The sequence below is a fragment of the Tenrec ecaudatus genome, chromosome 14 (assembly GCF_050624435.1).
Source record: "Tenrec ecaudatus isolate mTenEca1 chromosome 14, mTenEca1.hap1, whole genome shotgun sequence".
NCBI classification, from domain to species: domain Eukaryota; kingdom Metazoa; phylum Chordata; class Mammalia; order Afrosoricida; family Tenrecidae; genus Tenrec; species Tenrec ecaudatus.
Genome location: NC_134543.1, coordinates 32973909 through 32994631, shown reverse-complemented (window position 1 = coordinate 32994631; position 20723 = coordinate 32973909). Strand labels below are relative to the sequence as shown.

The window sequence follows — 20723 nt, the reverse complement described above, 5'->3', positions numbered from 1 at the left end:
GTTCTCCTCTGCGCCCATGCGGGTGCCGGCAACTGGTAACACAGCTTTTTCTGTGAGAGGCTCTCTCTGCTTAGTTAGGACGTTTAGCAACCCTCCTGGCCGCTACCATCTTGATACTGCTTTCAGCACCCTCCGCTCCCACCCCACCCCTCCCCTTCCTCTCTTACCCCGCTCTAAGATCCTAAATGTCCCCTGACATTGCCAGGTGTCTTCATGGGGACCGGGTCACTCCTGTTAAAAGCCACTGTTAGAGGCAATGGATACGTTTTCTACTCTCCACCTGGCAATTAATGGCGGATGAAAATCAAGCAGGAAGCTCTCTGTCAGGAGAATGTGACAGGTTTAAAACACTTCTGTAAGAAAAGCTTGGTTTGGACCATTTCTAAGTTGTGAGAATCTATTTTCAACTTGTTTGCTTCTGTAATTCCATGGTAAGCTTCGAGTTAGAAACCCTAAAATATTCTGAGGGAATTTGTTCTTTCAGTGTTTCTATATTTTTCGCCTGCTCCCATCACCATGGTAGCTAAACACTTTGAGAGACATATTAGGTTAAAAACAGTAATGACAAAAGATGGGGGGGGGGCTCACATTTGGTTTTCCCCTTTCTTCCTTTCCCCTCTTACCCCTCAGTCAACCAAATGGAGTGTGGAGTTGAAGGTTCACATGGCTGGGTGACTGTGTTTTAATTGGGGATCAAAATAGAGAATGTTTTCTTTTCAGAGCACCCTTCCCCCTCCCAAGAATGCTAATAGTAGAATCCGAACAGATTTCTGAGTTCATTTTCCAAGACCAAGGCAGATGCACCAGCAGTGAGTGTGTAGAGAGGCCCCCTTCCCTGGGCGTGGGCCCATTTTGTAGCTCTTTAGGGCTCCCCTGCATACTAGGGAATGTGATTATATGGGAAACAGGGATCAAAATGGATATGTTAGTTCTTAATATAGAACCACTTGATTCTTTGGATAAATGCAATTCATATTATGTTTCTTAAGCTGAGATGCAGGGTAAGTAATAAGTAATCAAAAAGGATTCATTATTTGAAGAACTGGATGTTCTAAACACTTGGTTACTGTGAGACATCACACCAGTGGACAAGTACTGGAAACAATCATTTGCTAGCCGTTGAAAATGCTAATGAGCATGGCTCCGATGATCATTTATGCCTTTCAGATTGGGGTTTGGCTTGGAATTGCTAACCCCCAGGCACAGCCTTTTGAGCCTGGGTCCAACTGAAAGGAGCATTGTGAGACGCTCTTGCCAATGTTCCTAGTCTGTTTGTAGGAACAGGCCCGGGTCGGTGGCTTCCCTTCAGCAAATGTCACCTGGGGAGTTCCCCTGTTCACAACGCAGCTTCGTTTCCAAATAAATGACCGACTTCTGATACCAGTTTCTCCAATTCAGTCACACTGCCGTCAATCCTCTACATACTCGCTTCATTCCATTAAAATGCCCCATTTCTTTAAAAATGATATCAGTGTTGCCTTCTCAGTACATTGAATTTAAAAACTGTCACCTCAAAGTCTGTTTAAACCCCAGAGGTGTAAAGTAATTGCAAAGACTTAAAACTTTCTGGTTTATAAACTTTTCTGCTTTTCCGATCTGAGCCTAGTGAACAAAGATACGCTGGAGATGGAAAGCGAGGAGGAATTCTTGGGAGTCTTGAGTTGAAACTCTCCCTCTAAAGGACTAGTGATGGAACCCTGGTGGCGTGGTGGTTATACATCGGGCTGCTAGCTGCAAGGACAGCAGTTCAGAACCACCAGGTGCTCCCCGGGAGAAAGAGTGCTGAGAAAGATGGGCTTTCTACTCGGCCACCCACAAGGACAGATCTTTCCTGTCCTGTTGAGTCCTTAGGAGGAGACATTGAGCAATAGCACTGAGTTTGTTTTTTTGTGTGTCGGTCTAGTGAAGCTTTCTCTTTATCCTTTTGCATATTGAAAAGAACAAAAGCAGTAAGTTCACCTACTCTGTGTTCTCCTCCGATTTTACTCATGAAAATCTGAGTGTGGGGGTGTCTCCACTCTGACTTCCCATACGTAATGTAGCTGGGCTACCCTGCCTTCTGATGTCTGTGAGTGCAAGCACAGATGCAGGAAAGTGCCCTCCCTCTTGAATTTGTGATGATGCTCCTTTGTTTCCAGTTGAAACAAAGCCAGCCATCTTGGTAAATTCATAATACTTAGTGGGTCATCCAGTCCACACATTATGACTAAAATTGAAACTGTAATCCTCGCATATGATGCTGATCTAGACAGCTTAGAAGTACAATCTCCACAGCTTGAGGAAGTGACAGGTGTCCTTCCACAGAGCGGTGTTCAGCGCAAATGTTAACGGACTCTGGTGGGACTCGAACCGGCGGAGGAGACCTGGAGCTTTTGCAGTGGCAGAGCCGGAACAGTTGGAATACGGTTTTGCTGACCACGAGCCCGTTGGAACAACAGCTACGGTCCGGTCACTGAGAAGCCGGCTATGCCTGGATCGCGGCAATTCTTACTGTAGAGTCAAAAACTTAGCTTGTACGAAAACGTGTAGCTTGGGCTTTAGTGTGACTGTTGCCTACCGTTTCTAGCCTGTTTTCCCCCTGCAGACTCCGGAGGCCCAATACCATGTTATCCGCTTTTACCCTAACATACATGCGTGTCTCACGGTGAGGCGCCCTGGCACTGCACGTGGGTAAATAAATGTAACGAGTTACGACCTTGGGAATTTTCTATAGGGAAGCTGTGAGCTGATGGCAGGTTTTTTTGTTTTTAAAAATAATACATAAGTGTGTCTCTGCACATAATATGTGGGGTTTTGTGTTTATATTTACATATTGTGAAAGTGCCATATAAATAATTACCCATAGTATTGATTTGTTAGACAAATGCATTCTTTTATGATTTTAAGTTAAAATGTTTTGCATTTTGGGGGCAGCATTGCTCCTCAATAGGTTTGTCTCTGCCGTTAGAATGTAAGCTTTTGGAGGGCAGTACCTGCCGCACCCAAGCAATGCTTCATATTTCATCACTGACGAGGAAGCTATAGGCGAAAACAGAGGCAGGGGGATACTTTGGGTAGAAGATCCAGAACATGTAAACCGTTTGCTATCCCCTCAGCAATCTTCAATAAGCAGAACACCGTTGGCTAAAGGAGGACCTACTGGTTCATCTTCTTGGCACTGAAAATGCCCCTCCTGGGCAGGAGGTTTTTAGGAGACCGTAAGACAGCAGACGCATGGTTTGCAGGTGGATTTCTGTTCTGGGGCGTGGTTTCAAGAGTGTCACTGAGTGTCCTTAGAGTGAACTTGAGTCAGAGAAAGGGCAGGGGAGCCTGCCACTGGGTCGAAGTATCCAGACCGAGATTGGTACATGGGGATTTAGTTCACAAATCTAAATCACCTAAAATTAGGTTTAGATAATTTCTGAAGCATCAAAAAATGCAGACAGACTATCATCAGATATCAACATTTTAATTTTCTGCTAAATGATATGTTGCAACTCTACTTTTTTGTAGGCCAAAGTATAGCAAGATAACACATTACAAAACTTAACAATGAGACAATCCCCTACCCACCCAAGTGGTATTGGAATCTGCCAAGGAAAATTTATTGCCACATCTGCATCCTAGCATTATCAAATATCCATGGTTTTATTATTCAGGACATCAGTGATGTCTGTCTGAATTAATGTGACACATTTGCCATACATGCATGGTATAAACTTAGTATCATAAAGGAAAAAATATTTTTCAACCCAAAGATTAGAACCTAGATCCTGAATCACCATTACAATATTTTAAAACTTGATTCGGTGTTAGAAGTAGAGCGCAAAGTTTCCTGTTTTTCAACCCCCCCCCCCTACAAAATTTGAAATTTCTAAAAATAATTCTTTCTAGCTCTTGGGGGTAAAAAGAAAAGAAACCAATTCTCATTTAAAGTAGGGGAGAGTTATGTAAGCTTTGTATGAAGACTTCATTTTCCTGAGACCACATTTTTGGTAACATTTTCTTGAGTTTTATGTGAAAGTTTGCATAATAACAAATTAGGTTCCTTTCAGTAATTCACATGCAAACTGTTACTAGAGTTTGGTTACAATTCCTGCTTCTCCCCCTGCCCTGTTCCCACTCATCCGCTTTCCCTGCTCCTCCTGCTTTTTCACCTTTCCTTTAGGCAAAGGGGACCCGCCCGCTGTTTGGTCTCATACATGAGGGGATTTCAAAAAGTCCGTGGAAAAAATTCCATCTTCCTTTTTTTTTTCTTAACCCCTTTTCATAACCACTTCATCGTTGATCATTCTAAAGAGCACATTCCTCATGTTTTATGTGCTAACCTATTATTTGATTAAAAATGTGTCGTAAGGAGTCCCTCTCTCTCTGTGGGAGTCCATAAGTCTGTTCTGTCTCTTTCTCTCACGTTAACTGCCAGAGAGGCCATCCGTGGGAACTAGGCCCCAGAGAGTTCTGATCCCAAGGGAGAGGAGGCACTGGCTCCTGTGAAAACGAAGTCAGTCTGTGCTTCTCCTGGGCTTCTCATCTTCTTCAGCTGCCGCTGGAACTTGTCTGAACCCGAGGGAGCTGTCGGCAGCGACCCCTGCCGGCCTGAGTTTGACGGACGATGTTGAGTGATAACTGTACACTCCATCTGAGGATGGATGCTCGAGTCACCCTTTCCCGTCTGTGGGAGAAGATAGGTGCAGTGATGAAGTCTCTAGGCGTTTGCAAAATTCGACGAGGAGATCCCCAGCATTGTTTCTTTTATCCACGCCATATTTCCCAACGACCGATCACTTCTCTTTGTGTTCAATAGCCATATTCTGATCTCCAGTGCTGATCCATTTATCTCGAGGATTTGTGTGATCAGGCTCAAACCTCAGAAGTTGGTAGAACGCTTTAGTTGTGTTATCGTTGACTTGAGTGGTGATGTGTAAACTTTGAATGGCGTCGTACCCGCTCGGCTTTGTTGTAGGTGGGTAGACGATGCCTATCACAGATAACGTTGTACTTCTATTTCGAAATGTTCTGTAGGGTGATGAATGTGACACTATTCTCGGAGTCGTCGTTCCTGGCAGAGTAAACCATCTGATTGGTTCATTAAAAGTGGCTCGTTCCGGTCCATTTCAGCTCTCTAATGCCCATGGTGTTGATCTTCGTGTGTTCCAGTTCATTTTTGACGACTCTTTTGTCCAATCAAATGTCTTCAGAAAAGAACAATAGGCTTGGTAGGGCACCTGTTGCTTTTGACAATGTGGGATCATTAATAAGGACAGACTTTCGCTTCTTTGGTTGAATTTAGGAAGAGTAAAGAGTCGGTGCAAAGGAAAAGGCAAACGAAAAGGAGAAGAGCAGCAAAGTAAAGCAATTACTAACTCCAGGTAAAACAAAATAGGCCGTTAGGCAATTTGTTCATCGCCACCACAATAGAAATTTTGACTTCCATCACTGTCAGCTCTGATTATTTATTGATCCGTAGGCGTGTGCCCGCAGCTAGAGAATGAGGACGTGAAGAGAGGAGAGAGCTGATGAAAGCCTGTTACTTGTCATCTTTTATAATGGGAATTTGATAAATATGAGTACACATTAAAATGGTGGTATAATCATGTGATTATATGAATATAAAAATACTGGTAGAACATTAATATGGATTGAAAGCGATGATTTCTGAGAGTGGAGGAAATGAAGTAAATAGTTATTTTTTCCCCTTATATGCCCCGTAGCACTATTTCTCGTTAACTGGTTTGCGTACTGTGTTATTGGAAATATAAATAATAAAAAATAGCAGCGAGTCTCTTTCCACACTAGGCTTTTCTTTTTATAGAATCCCCGATGGCTTCACGTGTGTTATGCCTCACCTGTTCTCCATTTAACTGTGGTTGAAATTCACCCGTGAGCCTCCAGATAGGGCTAATAGCATGAAGGTTAAAAAAAGACATCATCCATGTCTTGAAGTACTTAGGCTCCAGTGGTTGGTGCAAAAGAAAACCGTGAAGAAAAACGGAGGTGCACCGTATGACTGTTATTTGGGGATCAAAGGAATTGGGGTGGGCTCAGTGGAACGCTCCCCCAAGGAAAAGCAGCTGGCATCGGAGTTGCTGGGCCTGTTGGAGGAAGGACGCTCACAGCACGCTGGGGGGAGGGGGTGGGCAGCAGTCCTGGGACTCAGCAGAGAAACAGCCCCTGTGCTGTTTCTTTACCACTAGATGCTTCCAGAGAGATTGTATAGACACAACATAAAGAATCTTTTCTGATTGTACCCACTGTATTTTTTTTCTACCAGTATTTTTCTTCCCTACCAGTCTTTTAATTGCCCTTAGCCACAAAAACAAGGTGGTTGCCACAGTCACCAGGACTACTGGACTACTGGCACCCTAACAGCAGGTGTGAAAGGACGCCGTGCCGTTTGATTGCTGTGACCACGGCGCTCCGCAGCCTCAGAACTGTTCGCACACTCGCTGGGGTGTCCTTGCACTTGTGTGATGTGAAACCATGTTCCATCGTCAGTCAACTTTAATCTGACAGCCCCTCGCTTTTTATTTCTGGCAGATCTAGTATCTGTGATACCATGATCGTCTTTAACTTCCTGCATCCTTCCTTGCCCGTGGGGCTCTGCGGGATGTCATAAAACAGATCCCGCGGCACCGAGTGGGAGCGTTGCCAGAAGTCTTGAGGATGGTGGCTCGCTCCAATACCCGGCAGCCTGCGTATCAGAATGAAATGCTGCCTGGTCCTGTGTGGTCTGTTCCGTCCCCTCCGGGGGCTCATGTGTCCATGCCATATAGCATTGAGAGTCCCCATCTCCCTCCTTTGCCCTGTACTTTACCAAGCCAGTGTCTTCGTCTGGGAACTGATCTTTGCTGATCACGTGTCCAGAGGCAGCGAGCGCCCTTATCTCCCACCTGTAAAGTGCATCTCAGTTGTAGTTCTTAGACTGGTATGTTTTGTTCTTTTGCCAGTTCACAGTGTAGTCAATGTTTTTCACCAGCACCACAATTTCAGAGAAATTAAACTCTCTTCTTTCCTTCTCTGTTGTTGTCCAACTCTCACATTCATATGAAATAATCAGAAAAACGCCCTTTGGGTCAGGAACAGCTTAGTCATTCAAGTGGCGTCTGTATCGTTTTACTTCCCACGACTTGAAGGAGGCCTTTCACAGCAGATTTACCTTGTGTAATAGCTTGTTTAGATTTCGTGGCTGCTGGTGTTAAGGACATTGACCAGTTGGAATGACATCATTGACAACTTCACCCCCCCCCTCCATTTATCATAATGTGCATCCAACCGTGCGGATCGCCTCTTCTTTGCGCCCTGGCTGTAACCCACACTGAAGGCTGCACGCCTTAACTTGCATCAGTGAGTGCTTCCAGCCTTCCCATTGACAGAGACCTGGAATCAGGAGAAGGCAGCGAGAGAATTGTATTCCCAGGAAGTTGCCACTTGGCCTCTCTTGAAGGCTGCTGGTGCACTCAGGAATTGCCGCAGGTGCCCTGGCCTTTTGATGAGCGTTAAAGTCACATGGAATTGTGGACAAATGGAGTTATTAATCAGAGAGCTGTTTCACATGCTTTGGACATTCTCATTTTACCCTGAAAGCAGAGGGGAGGCTCTTGTGAGGTGACTCGAGAAGAGCATCAGTAGCGCTGTGTTGATGTGTCCCCTATTTGTCAGCCCTCAGCCGTCATTGGACACAATGGCCCCATCTTAAAGCAAGCACTGCTGCAAGCATGGAAGATTATGCTCCAGCTTGTTATTGCAGCCAGGGAAATCCTTTAACCTTGTCACAGTGAAGTGTCGTCAACAAACACAAGAGTTCCTCCTAGTTTACATTTTGCTTACCTTTTTTCCTGGCTAGTAGATGAAAGTTTATTAGATCACGTGAACTTGTGAATAAATTTCCGCTTAGAAATCAGGGATTTTTTTTTCAATGTGGAGGAATACATTAAAGTTGCCTTTGAAAGGCATATGTATTTGCACATGTACATAGCTAGTGTAACACCTGGAGAAATGTGGTATCCTTTGAATTAAGGTATTTCGTTTGTTTGTGTCCTAATCTGTGGTGATGAGTTGCCAGGGTAATTTGTGTAGGGTTACTATTTTCGGAACAAGTATGCATACATACGCACAAACACATATATGCACACATACGTACACATGAGGGGCCTTCAAAAAGTTTGTGGGAAGGTGGAATGAAAAGAAAATGGAATTTTCCCACAGATTTTTTGAAACTCCGTGTGTACATGAGTGCGCTCACACACGTCTGTGTGTGTGTGTGTGTGTGTGTGTGTGTGTGTGTATGAGAGAGGAGAGAGAGAGAGAGAGAGAACGAGCTTCAGCCAGCAAATGTGAGATGTTTGGTCAAGTATTTTTGTCTGTTTTGGAGGCAGGCCCTCTGCTTATCCTGAGCATAAACAGATCCTTTTAATTTCACTCTTGGCCCTGTAATTAACTGGATTGTCTCTGTGTAGTAGTGGTCCTTTTTGTCTTAAGCCACCCGCCCAGTGGGTTCTGTGTTTGAACGCACTGTTGAAGCCACTGTGCCAACATGTCTGGAAGGTGTAACCAGCTCCTGTGTTCATGTGCTCACTGCAACTTCCGAGGTTTGAGGCTACTCCGAGGCTTCTGGGAAGAAAGGCCCGGCCATGCATTTTTGAAAAATCTGCCGTTGCAGACCATGTGACGTGCAGTTCTCTGACCCACATGAGGGCTCATGAATTGAAGTCAACTTGAAGGCAAGCCATAGAAATACTAGACTAAATATTTGGAAACCAGCTGACTTATGACCTAGATTTTTTTCTCTCTGTAGACAAGAACACAATTTTTCTTTGCTTCAGTCTGTCTGTCTAACCCATACATAGTTTCTGGAAGACCACACACACCACGGACCTTTGGGGTTGGTAGTGGACATCTTGATTGAGAGAGATCCTTTTTTCCCTTAATTCTGTTTCTTCCTAATTGACTGTTTAGCTTTTAAATGAGAAACACATAATATGTTGTTTTTAAAAATACTTTTAAAAAGCAGGACAGGAAAGGGATCACTTTTGTTTGTGAGAAGAATTATTGGAGGGTAAAAGTTAAAAATATATCTCAAGCATCATCAGTCTGATTGTAGTCCACTGAGGCCGTCCCAACCGCCCCTCTTCTGTGTCACACAGTGTGTCCCTTTGCTTTGCTAGCCTTTGCAGTAGCTGGTGCTGGTACCCATTAGTTTACCTTTTAGTTATTTCGTTGTGATGGCACCTGGTCTGGCTCTCCCTTACATCCTCCTTGTTGCCCATTGGTGTGCCAATTCCTGCTTGCCCTTTGGATGAGAGAGAAGATCAAATTGTTGTTTCTCTTCAATTTACTACCAATATGAAGGCTCTTTAAGGGAGGAAGATGGAACTGAAATCTATAAAAATCTATTTTGGTTATGTGGACTGACTTTTTGACGTGCCTCCTTCAACACAGATGTTTATTAGTTAGCCATGATTATATTTTAGATTATAATGTACATTCTGTTATTATATCAATTTTCATTTTGAGTTGGTATGGGTTTTATTTCTAATGGTTATATTTCCGAGGAGAACCTCCTGTTTAATAGACTCGATGACAGTGGGTCTTTTGAACTTCAGTGCTGTGGGGGATAAGAATTAGACGAGTCTCTCTCTGCCTTCAAGAATCTGCAAACTTAATGTATAGAGTGAATCAGGATTTCAGTAAATAGTATTAAGTGGGGGAAGGGTAGTCTCTTGGTGGTGGTAGTGAGTAAGATTCCATTGCTAACCAGAAGGTTGGCGGTTCAAGTCTACACAGATATGCCTCTTAAGAAAGGTCTGGCGAGTTTCTTCCACAGACTCAGCCGTTGAAAACCCTGTGGCGCACAGTCAGTCTCCTGTCTGACGGGTTGCAGCGAGTCAGTTGCCTCGATGGCATCTGGTATAACTAGTAGAAGAAGGGGAGGGATTTCAGGAGCGAGAGTGCTCTGGGGCACAGTGCTTGGTTTAAGAATCAGGTTGAGAATGACAGGAAGGCTCTTCGGCTGGTTCTACATCTCTCCCCTGTGGATGGTAATACCCCCCTGCGGAGAGCTGTCTGCCTGGGGCTCCTTCGGGCTCAGCCGTTCCGCAGAGCTCTGTGAAACACCCGTGCTGCAGTTTGTTCTTGGGCCGGCCTGTTTCCTCCTATTAAGCCAAAAAGGAAGCAGGTGCCAAACACACGAGCAAAAAATATTTATATTTGCCGTTCTTCGGTCTCCATTTATGTCTTCCTCCACTATTTTGGCAGCCAACACAGCATGTTACTCCTTATCAGTGTTTGCACCCTGTCACTTGCTTCATACGCCCCTTCTTCTTGCACCCCTCTCTGCCCTGATGCTTGCTGCCCCACGCGCATGTCTTTCCCTTCACCCTCAACTGATCAAACCACCATGAAGTCATAAGTGGCCCTTTGAAATATGGCCTCATTCATGGAATCTTCTAGTGTGTAGCGGTGGGTAAGCAGGCAAGGGTCATTCTCGTTTTTTGTCTTTAGCAAATAGGTATATTTAATTTATTTCTCTGACTTTGTCTCTCTTTCTTGGTGAAAATGACAAAATATGCGCCCGGGTACCATTTTCTGTATGTGTGGTTAATGGCCTCGGTTCCATTCTTCACACTCCGTTGCCATCTGGCCATCTCTACTCAGTGCCTCATCCCATGAGCCTCGACTCTGCCCTCAAGGGGTACCATGCCAGGGCAATCTCAAGGTGAACATCTTGGAGCCAACCCATCGTTAAAGGTGGCTTCACGGATAGATTTGGTTCAAGACTTGAAGATGATTTCTAGGCAGGAGCTTCCAGGGTTCCCTAGCCTCCATGAACCTAGTAATTGTATATTTTATAAGAATTGATACTTCTAGCCCACATTTTCTTCTCCTTATGATCAGGGTGTGCCTATTGAATCCTTGATTTGAATGTTTGGTTGTGGTAGCTGGGCGCCATCCGTCCCATTCATAGGGCTTTAGACAAGGGAGGTAGTCTGCTCATCTTCCATGCCTGGCTCCCGGGCGGCTTCTGCGGTGCCAGGTGAATAAAGACGGGGGCCGCAACTCGCCGAACAGGGAGGGATGGAGTACAGGTGCCCTACAACAGCGGTGGGCCTCTTGAAGCCATGACCCTGAGCCTTCAGGCCAAGAAAACCTCTCTCATGAGGGTGTTCAGTTGTACTCTGTGATGCTTTTAACAGAGTGCCCGCGTGTTAGCGCTCGGACACTATGATTTCAGATGCTGCTATTGGAAAGTTAGTTTATACTGTTATTTCCCATTTTGCCCTTTGTGGTGGTCATTAACTCTTACCCCTAAATCTCAAATGTGACGCTATCCTTTTACGTATGTTTTCATCCATAATTGTCCTTCTTAATATATATTTTACCCACTTTTTATTGCAAGTTTCTAGAATCTAGTTTGTCTCTACCAGTGCCGTCTTTCCCAGATTTGGAACACTTGGACAACAGGGACTGGGTTACCAACTCTGTTTTTCCTCCAGTCCTTTGTGCTTTTGTTGACCAGGAAGAATGGGAAAGCAAGAAAGGGGGGAGGCTCGCCCACATGTTAGGTGCTGAGTCATAACCTTACGCTTACACGGCACTGCACAGCGATGTGTGCTTCAGACTAACGGGATGCTTTAAATGTCCCGTGTCTGAGGTGCTCGCGTTTATGTTCGCGCAAATGACGTTCAGGAAAGGCGAGAGGGTGGAATAGTTTATCCGAGTTAATCTAATATCCCAAAACTGAAGAGGTACAGCTGTTTTCAAATAAAGTTTCCTGTTGCATTTGAAGGAAGAAGATTTACTGTCAGTCGCTTCTGACTCATGGGCCCGTGTGCATAGCAGAACGGAACGTCGCCTGGTCCTGTGTCAGCCTCATGCTCATGGTTTGCGTCCATTTTGGGAGCTCTTTTGTTGGTGGATGTTTTAATGTCTTGCAACCCAGGGCCTTGTGTTCCAGCAGTTTATCATACAGTAGTTCATTGTAAACGTAGGATTTTCCACCGGCTATTATTATTTTTTCCTCTAGTAGATCTTCAGACCGTATAGTCTTAGTGTGGAAGCTCTGTTTACATGGGGGTCCTGTTGGTGCCATAGCTTCGAGCATCATAGCAACATACAGCCTTTGCTTCAGGAACCGTTGACATGGAGCTTTTCACAAAGACTGTGTAGCATCGTGTATCCCTGAGTTATCTGAGAGGTCACTCCTCCTTACGATTCCTTGTGTTTCCCATGAGAGTTGGTCCTGCCTTTAGGAGCTGTGTCAGATGCAGAATCGGACAGTGTTCCGTTGTGGACCATGGGAAGTATGGTGAGGAATGCTACATCATTTTGTAATCACATTGTAAATCTACCACAACGCATTGTAATTTGTTTCAGGGCAAGAACTAGAGTTGTTTTTGCACCCCCCCCCCCCCCCCCGCCTCTCCCATCCCTTCCACAGTCTCCTTTTAAACTGTGTTGTTTACACTCTTGGCACAAAGAAAGTTTTCTCTGCAGTTTCTTTCATTCAGTTCCTTGAATTATTTATTGTTCTTACTTCCTTACCACTCATTCATTTCTTGAAAGCAAAACTGAATTTTCTGTTTTCTTGCCTTGTTAGCACAATATCAGCCTTTACTTTAAAAAACACTTAAAGAAGGAAAGTATCAATTCAGTGTTTGCATGTGTTTATCTGGAGTTCCCAGGAGAGAGTCATGGCCAGAGACTTGGAGTTTATGACAAAGAGATGGTATTTAAGCTACAGATACTGATGATGTAACAGCCAGGTACCTCCCCAGATTACCCTGTATTCTGTAGTTTTTTGTATTCTGCCTTCATTCATTGCACCGGCAGCTGTGATCGCAGGGAACTTTCTGCCGGTGTCCTGCTGCTGCAATCCCGTCCGAACACGCTCAGAGCTCTTTTGTATCCTTCACACAGTCTCAGAAGTGCAGAGAGCGAAGGGTTCCACTTGAGACGCTGCCTTTAAAAGGCAGCATTCAGAACACTGAAGAATGCAAGTGAATGAAGATGAAGAGAGTTATCCTGAGATCAAGAGAAGAGAGGATTTCAGGAAGGAGACAGGATCAAGAGTGCCCATACATCCACGAGCCAAAATATGAGCACTGATGTTAGCAAGGTCCCCAGGGCTGCCACTCCCAGCAGTGTGGGAAGCTGGCAGTCTGAAAGACTAGCCTCATGTGGTACAGTGGTGTCCCAGCAGGAGAGGCAGGCTCTGTTATGGAGCATTCCAGTCAGATGGAGAAAGTAGAGAAGGAGGCACAATTTTGCTAGATTCCTGTGACGCCTTCTCCACACCTCACTCTTTCTTGTCTCTGTCCCACATCCACACCTGCAGCTTCCTTTGTCAGGCGGGAATGCTTCCTCACCCTTCTTTGCCACCGGGCGCCTGGCTGGTGCTTAGAAGAGATCCTAGAAATGCAGGTGTTGATTTAGAGAAGAGGACGCTTCTCCCGGGAGAAGAGCCTGATCAGGAAATGGTGGAGGTGTGTTTCCTTGTGACAGACCTGTAGTAATGAGTAGGTTGACTTTGAATCAATCTTCTTAGGTTCTGATTTAAGTCCAAGCCAAACCCACTGCTGTCACTGAGTTGATTCTGATTCACAGTGGCCCTCTATCGGGGTTCCAGGCTGTAAATCTTTAGGGGAGAAGACAACCCAGCTGCTTCTGTGGAGGAGCAGTGGGTAGGTTTGAACCAGTGACCTTACAGTCAGCAGTCCAGCACTTAACTGCAGTACCAATAGAACTCCTAAGAATTCAGTGAACCCAACAGCAGTCTTCCTAGATGGGATTGGTGTGCTAGGACAGTAGAGCTACCAGGGACGCAAATAATGTCCATGATCATAAAACCGAACACATAGCATGGTGGTTTCAGCAGGTGGAGACAGCACACTATAAATTATTATCGCTCTTCTGTTTGATCTATTCTATATATGATGATGCTTAAGCAGGTTTCCTGATAAGAGAATTGCTAGTACTTGTAAGCATGTTTGCTATTTCCGTCAACCCTGAGGAATAGGGTTTGTTTGTTTGTTTGTTTAATAAATCATTTTGTCAGGGGCTCTTATAACAACCCATACATCCATTGTATCAAGCACATGTGTACCTATCTTGCCATCATCATTTTCTTTCTACCAGAGTCCTTGGTATCAATCAGTTCCTCTTTTTTCCCTCTCCCCTCCCACCCTTGTGAACCCTTGATATATTAAAAAACATTATTATTCTTATATTTTACATCATCCACTGTCTTCCTTCACCCACATTTCTGTTGTTCAACCCCTTGGGGGTTGGGGGTGGGCGGGTTATACTCCGATCATTGCAATTGATTCCTGAGGAATAGGTTTTAAAGATCTGTTCTGACGCATGGGCATCTTTGTTTTGGGTGGGTAGTTTAGTAAGTACAGACTCAAAGCTGAAACTCAATGCCACCAAGTTGATTCTGACTCATAGCGACCCTCCAGTACAGGGTACAACTACCCGGTGGGTTTCCAAGACTGTGATTTTTTAATAGAGGAGGACACAGCCTCCTTTGTCTCCCTTAGAGCAGCTTGAGGTTCGGAACTGCTGACCTTGTGGTTAGCAGCACAGCCACTCTGCTACCAAGGCTCTTAATAAGTGCAAAGCCTCTGCAAAGCAATACCGGTATTTCTTTGCACCTTCTTAAAAGAGGCTTAGTTTTCGTTTCAACCTATTGAGTTAATCTGGAAAGGACTTTGGAATTGCCCCCAAAGAGAGAATGTAAAATTCTTGTTCGCCGCCTACCTCTGACAAGTCCGTTCTGCTCCGTGAAGTGAGTATTTCATGTTTGACATTAATGTTTCCTTACTGTTTTCTCCCAAGCATACTTTGGCCTTAATTCTCCTCGCTACTTTTTATATTCTTGTCCGTCTTTTTAGATTAGACATAATCAATACATATTTGCTTTGAAACTTAGTTATCGGTGATAGAAGCATGTTCTTTTAAAATAAGCACACAGTATTTCCCACTCTGGCCATGGGCTCCTGGTGTTCGCGGTCACTTTCAAGTACACATCACCTCTGTGCGCTGGTCAGAGTGCGGTGTAACTGAGAGGAAGAGGGTCACGGTCCTGGAGACTCATTCACGCCAGCGGAGTGCGTTCTCCCAGCGACGCTTTCACATTGGGTTGCTATCGCAATGTACGTGCATCAGGCTGGTTGGGTGTTAAGATCTGGAGGCAGAAAAGGAGGGGTGGAGGGGCGAGGACGGGAGAGAGTGAATTGGAGGGAAGGAAGGAAGGAAGGAAAGTCATCGTGGCTAGGAAAAACAGACAAGTTTTTAGCCCGCGTGAACCTGCTTATTTTTAATGGGCATTCTCTCCCCGTTTATGCTCCATCTGTAATTTGAAATGAAGAGACTCCTGTTTTGTTCTCATCAGACTTTTAAAGGAATTTTGACATTTCTTTGACACTGCCAGAAAGTGCATGCCCCAAAATCAGATTTAAAAATTGTTAAAAAGGTCTAGGAAGCATACAAGACGGCTCCAAAGGGAATACCTGTAGCCCCGCAGGCCCACGATTGGGCATTGCCAAGTTCTAGCCGATCTCTCCATTCTCAGGGAACCTGCCTAAGCATCATATGCGTGGTTATAAAAGCCACAGAACCAGTTCTGTCCGTTGTGGTTCTTGTTTGTTGTTTAATGCCACGTGTACTTTCCTCCTACGTTGGCTGTAATGTCAGGTATCTTGAAAAAGGCAGGTGAGCAGCACGGCACCTCCTGGGGAAATGCAGTGTGGTGAGAATGAGCCTTCACCGTGGTGGGGTTGCTGCGTTTCCTTCTTGGAGAAGGAGGCTCTGGGAACGGGTTTATTTGGATTTCTAGGAGGTTGTGTGAAATGTTGGAGGAATCTGAGTTTTGTTAACCCATGCATAGAATTGCTGTTTGTGTTCATGTAAAATATTCTGTCTTTGAGAGAAATTTCACTTGAAATATTCAGTTGCATGTGACTCCAGCCCTTGGGGGAGGAGGATAGGGTTGTAATAGTTTCCAATACCTGGCTTGGCTATCAGTGTTTTTAAAGATGGACTAGAGTTTGTTTGCGTTTTTCATACCATCCTCCGGAGTTCTTCCATTTTATGAGGAGCATGGCTCTACTCTAGCCTCAGCCGGACCACAGGCTGCCCTGTGTTGCCCCTGGACGCAACAGTTAGCAGGTTGTCGATTCCCACGTGCAGTCACAAAGGGCGTGTGAAGTTCTGGGAAGTCAAGGAAATCACTCAAGGGGCAATAGAAGGACCCGGGAAGCTCAAAAGTCGGATTTAATTAGGCAGCTGTGCACAACCATTATCCTTTTAAGAAAAGACGGTGTAGAGGGGCAAGTGTGAAAACAATTGGTGCTTATCTGCTGGGCGGCAGAGTCGGGCCTGAGCCCAGCCGGCCCTGCGCTTTGCGGGCTGCGCGCATTTCTGCAACACCCCTCAATGTTCCAGCTTATAAATAGCAGCGAGTCCTCTAGCACGATGCTGCGCACTGCACGGGAAATTACAGCGGCTGCCTGGGAGGCAGGAAGCTGACTCGTGAGACGCTTAATTATTGTGGAAGTAAGTGCTTGTTACTGGAGAGGGGAGAGAGCAGCCAGTGTGGGGTGTCCTCGGGGTGTCAGAGCCGGATTTGGAGACAATGCTGCGCTGTCAGTGCAGTGCTGGTTCAGCAGCGTCTTTGCAAACATGGATCTGGCACGCATTTAAAGGCCGCATCTCGTGTGATTGGTGCAGCCTCAGAAAGGGAGCCTCTGCCTTTATCCCCAGCATGTCCGCAACCATGCCGGAGTTGACACTCAGCGGCCGTGCCTCTGTGCCCCCGACTGACGTGTTCAGAAGTTCCTCTTCCTGGCTCATCACCTGGAAGGATGGGAAGGGTTCTCTGTAATCCGTGGGCGGGGGAGGGAGACACTGCTGGGGAGCAGCGCTGAGCGGGTGGGGCAGGCTGCGAGCTGCTGGAAATGCAGGCTTTCGGTTAACCGGTGGAATATTCCGAGCTGGAAGAGTAGCCGGAACGAAGGAGAGCTGGCTGCGAGAGGTGGTGGGGAATGCCGGCCGCCTCTGGAACGCTCCTCATCGGGTAAGTCCGCAAGTCCACGAAAAGGCGGAAGAACGTTAATGGGTCGGATGGCTCCAGGTCAGCCTGGTGGCTTCTCTCTCGGCCGTATTTGCACCGGCCAACTCTTGTTGAGCCTCTGGGAGGAAATAATAGACCACGTATTGATTTTGAAAACTGGAAGAAGCTAAAAAGTGAGTGTTGACTCCCATTTCAACACGATCACTTTTCAATTTGGAGCTTTGTCCAAAAAGCCGAGCACCACCCTGACTGTGCTCTGCACTCATTATTCCGTGCCGCTCTTCTCCTCTCAAACTTCCGTCCATCCGGTGATTGCTGTTGATCTCCGTTATTGGAGGTCACCGGAGCAGACCTTTGCCCGGGGCAGGGGGCTGGATGGCTCAGATCCTCCTCTCTGCTCTGAGGTTTCTGAAGCAGTTCCTTCCGTTAGGCTGCAGTCTGAACAGTCTTCCCTGTTGTGTTTTCAGTGAGAGATTATGAAATGCTGCCACAGTGTTGTTCCCCCCCCCCCATATCGCTTTGCTAAATAGCGGCTTTTGGTGCTGTGACCGCCGTCCGCTCTCGGGTCTCGTGTATGCACACCCTGGGCATTTGGGAGAGTTTCAGATTTAGGTTTAAGCGTGTCTGTCAGATGCTGACTCCCGTCTCCTCCTCTCTTGTAGGAGAAGCCTGGGATTGTGGCCACCGCAGAGTCCCAGCCAGGCAAGCGCCGCGCCGTTTCTTCTGAACGCAGGTCTGCTGCCGAGGGGACACGCGGGAAGTCTGCGGGCCGACCGTAGCAGCATCTTGGGAGGACCCGGTTTTCCAGTGGCGGCAGGAGAGCCGTCACTGTAGCCGTTTCAATGGAACAGCTCAAGCCCTCGGGCCACTGCCAGCTCTTCTGGAAGCGGTTCTCCAGGAGGGAAGTGCGCACTTGAACCCCAGGCATGGTGGTCCTTCCCGCGGGGATTTAGTCCAGGCGCTCTTCCACCATGACCAGCCTGAAGCGGTCGCAGACGGAAAGGCCCGTGGCCAGCGAGCGGGCCTCCGTGGTGGGCGCGGATGGCGCTCCCAAAGTCCACACCGACGACTTGTACATGCGGCGTTTCAGGTCCCAGAACGGCAGCTTAGGATCCTCCGTCATGGCGCCCGTCGGGCCCCCTCGGAGTGAAGGCCCTCACCACATCACCTCCACCCCCGGAGTCCCAAAGATGGGGGTCAGGGCGAGGATCGCAGATTGGCCCCCCAGGAAGGACAACGTGAAAGAAAGTAGCCGTTCGAGCCAGGACATCGAAACCTCCAGTTGCCTTGAGAGCATGTCCTCCACAAGCAGTCCCGTGAGTCAGGGGAGCTCCGTGAGCCTCAATTCCAATGACTCAGCCATGCTCAGGAGCATCCAGAACACGCTGGGCAGCAAGGCGCGGCCGGCGGAGAGCATGGACTCGCGCTTCCTCATGCCCGAAGCCTACCCCAGCTCCCCGCGGAAAGCCCTGCGCAGGATACGGCAGCGGAGCAACAGCGACATCACCATCAGTGAGCTTGACGTGGACAGCTTTGATGAATGTACCTCACCCACCTACAAGACGGGGCCGTCCCTGCACAGGGAGTATGGCAGCACCTCCTCCATCGATAAGCAGGGGACGTCCGGGGACAGCTTTTTCGACTTGCTGAAGGGCTACAAAGACGACAGGTCCGACCGGGGTCCCACCCCGACCAAGCTCAGTGACTTTCTCCTTGCCGGGGGGAGCAAGGGGTCCGGCTTCTCCTTGGATGTCATCGATGGGCCCATCTCACAGAGGGACAACCTCCGGCTCTTTAAGGAGAGGGAGAAGCCACTGAAGCGGCGTTCCAAGTCGGAAACTGGGGACTCGTCCATTTTTCGCAAACTGCGCAATGCCAAAGGGGAAGAGCTCGGGAAGTCATCGGACCTGGATGACAACCGCTCTGAAGACGTGGTCAGGCCTTGGACGTGCCCAAAGTGCTTTGCCCACTACGACGTCCAGAGTATTTTATTTGACCTGAACGAGGCCATCATGAACAGGCACAACGTCATTAAGAGGAGAAACACCACCACGGGCGCCTCGGCCGCTGCCGTGGCCTCCCTGGTCTCCGGCCCTTTGTCCCACTCGGCCAGCTTCAGCTCCCCCATGGGCAGCACCGAGGACCTGAATTCCAAAGGCAGCCTCGGGATGGACCAGGGAGACGACAAAAGCAACGAACTTGTCATGAGCTGCCCCTACTTCCGGAATGAGATTGGTGGGGAAGGGGAACGGAAAATCAGCCTGTCGAAGTCAAGTTCTGGTTCCTTTGGTGGGTGTGAAAGTGCCTCCTTCGAGTCGACCCTCAGCTCCCATTGCACCAATGCCGGAGTGGCAGTCCTTGAAGTCCCCAAGGAGAGCGTGGTGCTGCACCTGGACCGAGTGAAAAGGTACACTGTGGAGCACGTGGACCTCGGCGCATACTATTACAGGAAATTCTTCTATCAGAAGGGTGAGTGCTCAGCTCCTTGCTGTTAACTGTTCTTTGAAGGTTTATGAAGGTTTTGCAGTGTGAGAAATAAGACTCTCCTGACTTTCAGATCTTTCTCGAGAGCAGCATTGTTAAATAGCTCTTTGCTGCAGTTTATCTTCCTCTTTGGCATTTTGAGGATCCGATCTCCCTCTTGGGTATTAAAGATTGTCTTCAGGACTGAATACTAGTGATTTTTTTTTTAATTGGATTGAGCCAGATTAGACTGTTGTCTGGGAGACCTATGCCACCTTTAAGGATAAATGTCTTTATGGAGTTATTTGCAAATATCAAGTTGAAGATATTTTAAATTGAACTTTAAAAAATTAATTGGTTTATTAAAATCATTTTATTGGGGGCTTGTACAATTCTTATCACAATCCATACATCCATCCATTGTGTCAAGCACATTTGTACATTTGTTGCCATCATCATTTTCAAAGCATTTTTTCCCCTACTAGAGCCCTTGGTATCAGCTTCTCATTTTTTTCTTCCCCTCTCCCACCTTCCCTCCCTCATGAACCCTTGATAATTTATAAATTATTATGATTTTTTGAGCTTTTTTTAAAGGATTATAAAACTGCTAATTTCTATTATCCACGTATATAGCATCTTTACAGTTAGTACAGGATGATTCCTCTTTTGTGTCACCATATTTATCAGTGAATTATAATACATCAGGGAGCTATAATACATTCCAATCCATTTCATAGGAAAGTTTGTGAAAATTAATTTACATTATTTGACAAAAGTCACCAAGAGAGTGAACTTCTGAGCCAGAAATCCAGATTGGGTCTGCCCCCACTAGTTGATGACGTCCTTCCTCTGGGGAGGTGGGGTGTGGGGAGAGACATATTTTACTGAGATGGTGCTTGATACACGGTTTTATCTCATAACTTTAGAAAGAATCCTGTCAGCTTATTTAAGAAGTAGCACATGGGTACTGGTAAGCACTCTTCAGGGAAAGGGGTTAGGTCATTCAGACACTCAAGCGGAAAAGCAGGATGATTGCGGAGGCCAGACCCACCTGTGGTCCCCTGGCTAGATGAGTCCGCTCCGCCGCGAGGCGCACCTGACCGTGCTGCGGGAGGCTCCCTGTCTGGAGCTGCACACGCGGTGCTTGAGGTCTCCACTCCCCCGGAGATTTGAGACCTGACTTAGGTAGCTTCTGGGTGAAACTTTCCAA

The 20723-nt window shown here is 46.7% G+C and overlaps 1 protein-coding gene across 24 annotated transcripts in view; it reads left to right on the top strand.

Annotated features, from left to right (window-relative positions):
* Window positions 1-20723, top strand: part of SIPA1L1 (signal induced proliferation associated 1 like 1) — a 335625-nt gene that overhangs the window by 183694 nt on the left and 131208 nt on the right. For all 24 annotated transcript variants that reach the window (XM_075531736.1, XM_075531745.1, XM_075531744.1 and 21 more), the window contains one exon: window positions 17713-19519. In XM_075531736.1, coding sequence (XP_075387851.1) covers window positions 18022-19519 — 1498 coding nt within the window. In that variant the 5' untranslated portion in view covers window positions 17713-18021. The remainder of the gene's footprint in view (window positions 1-17712; window positions 19520-20723) is intronic.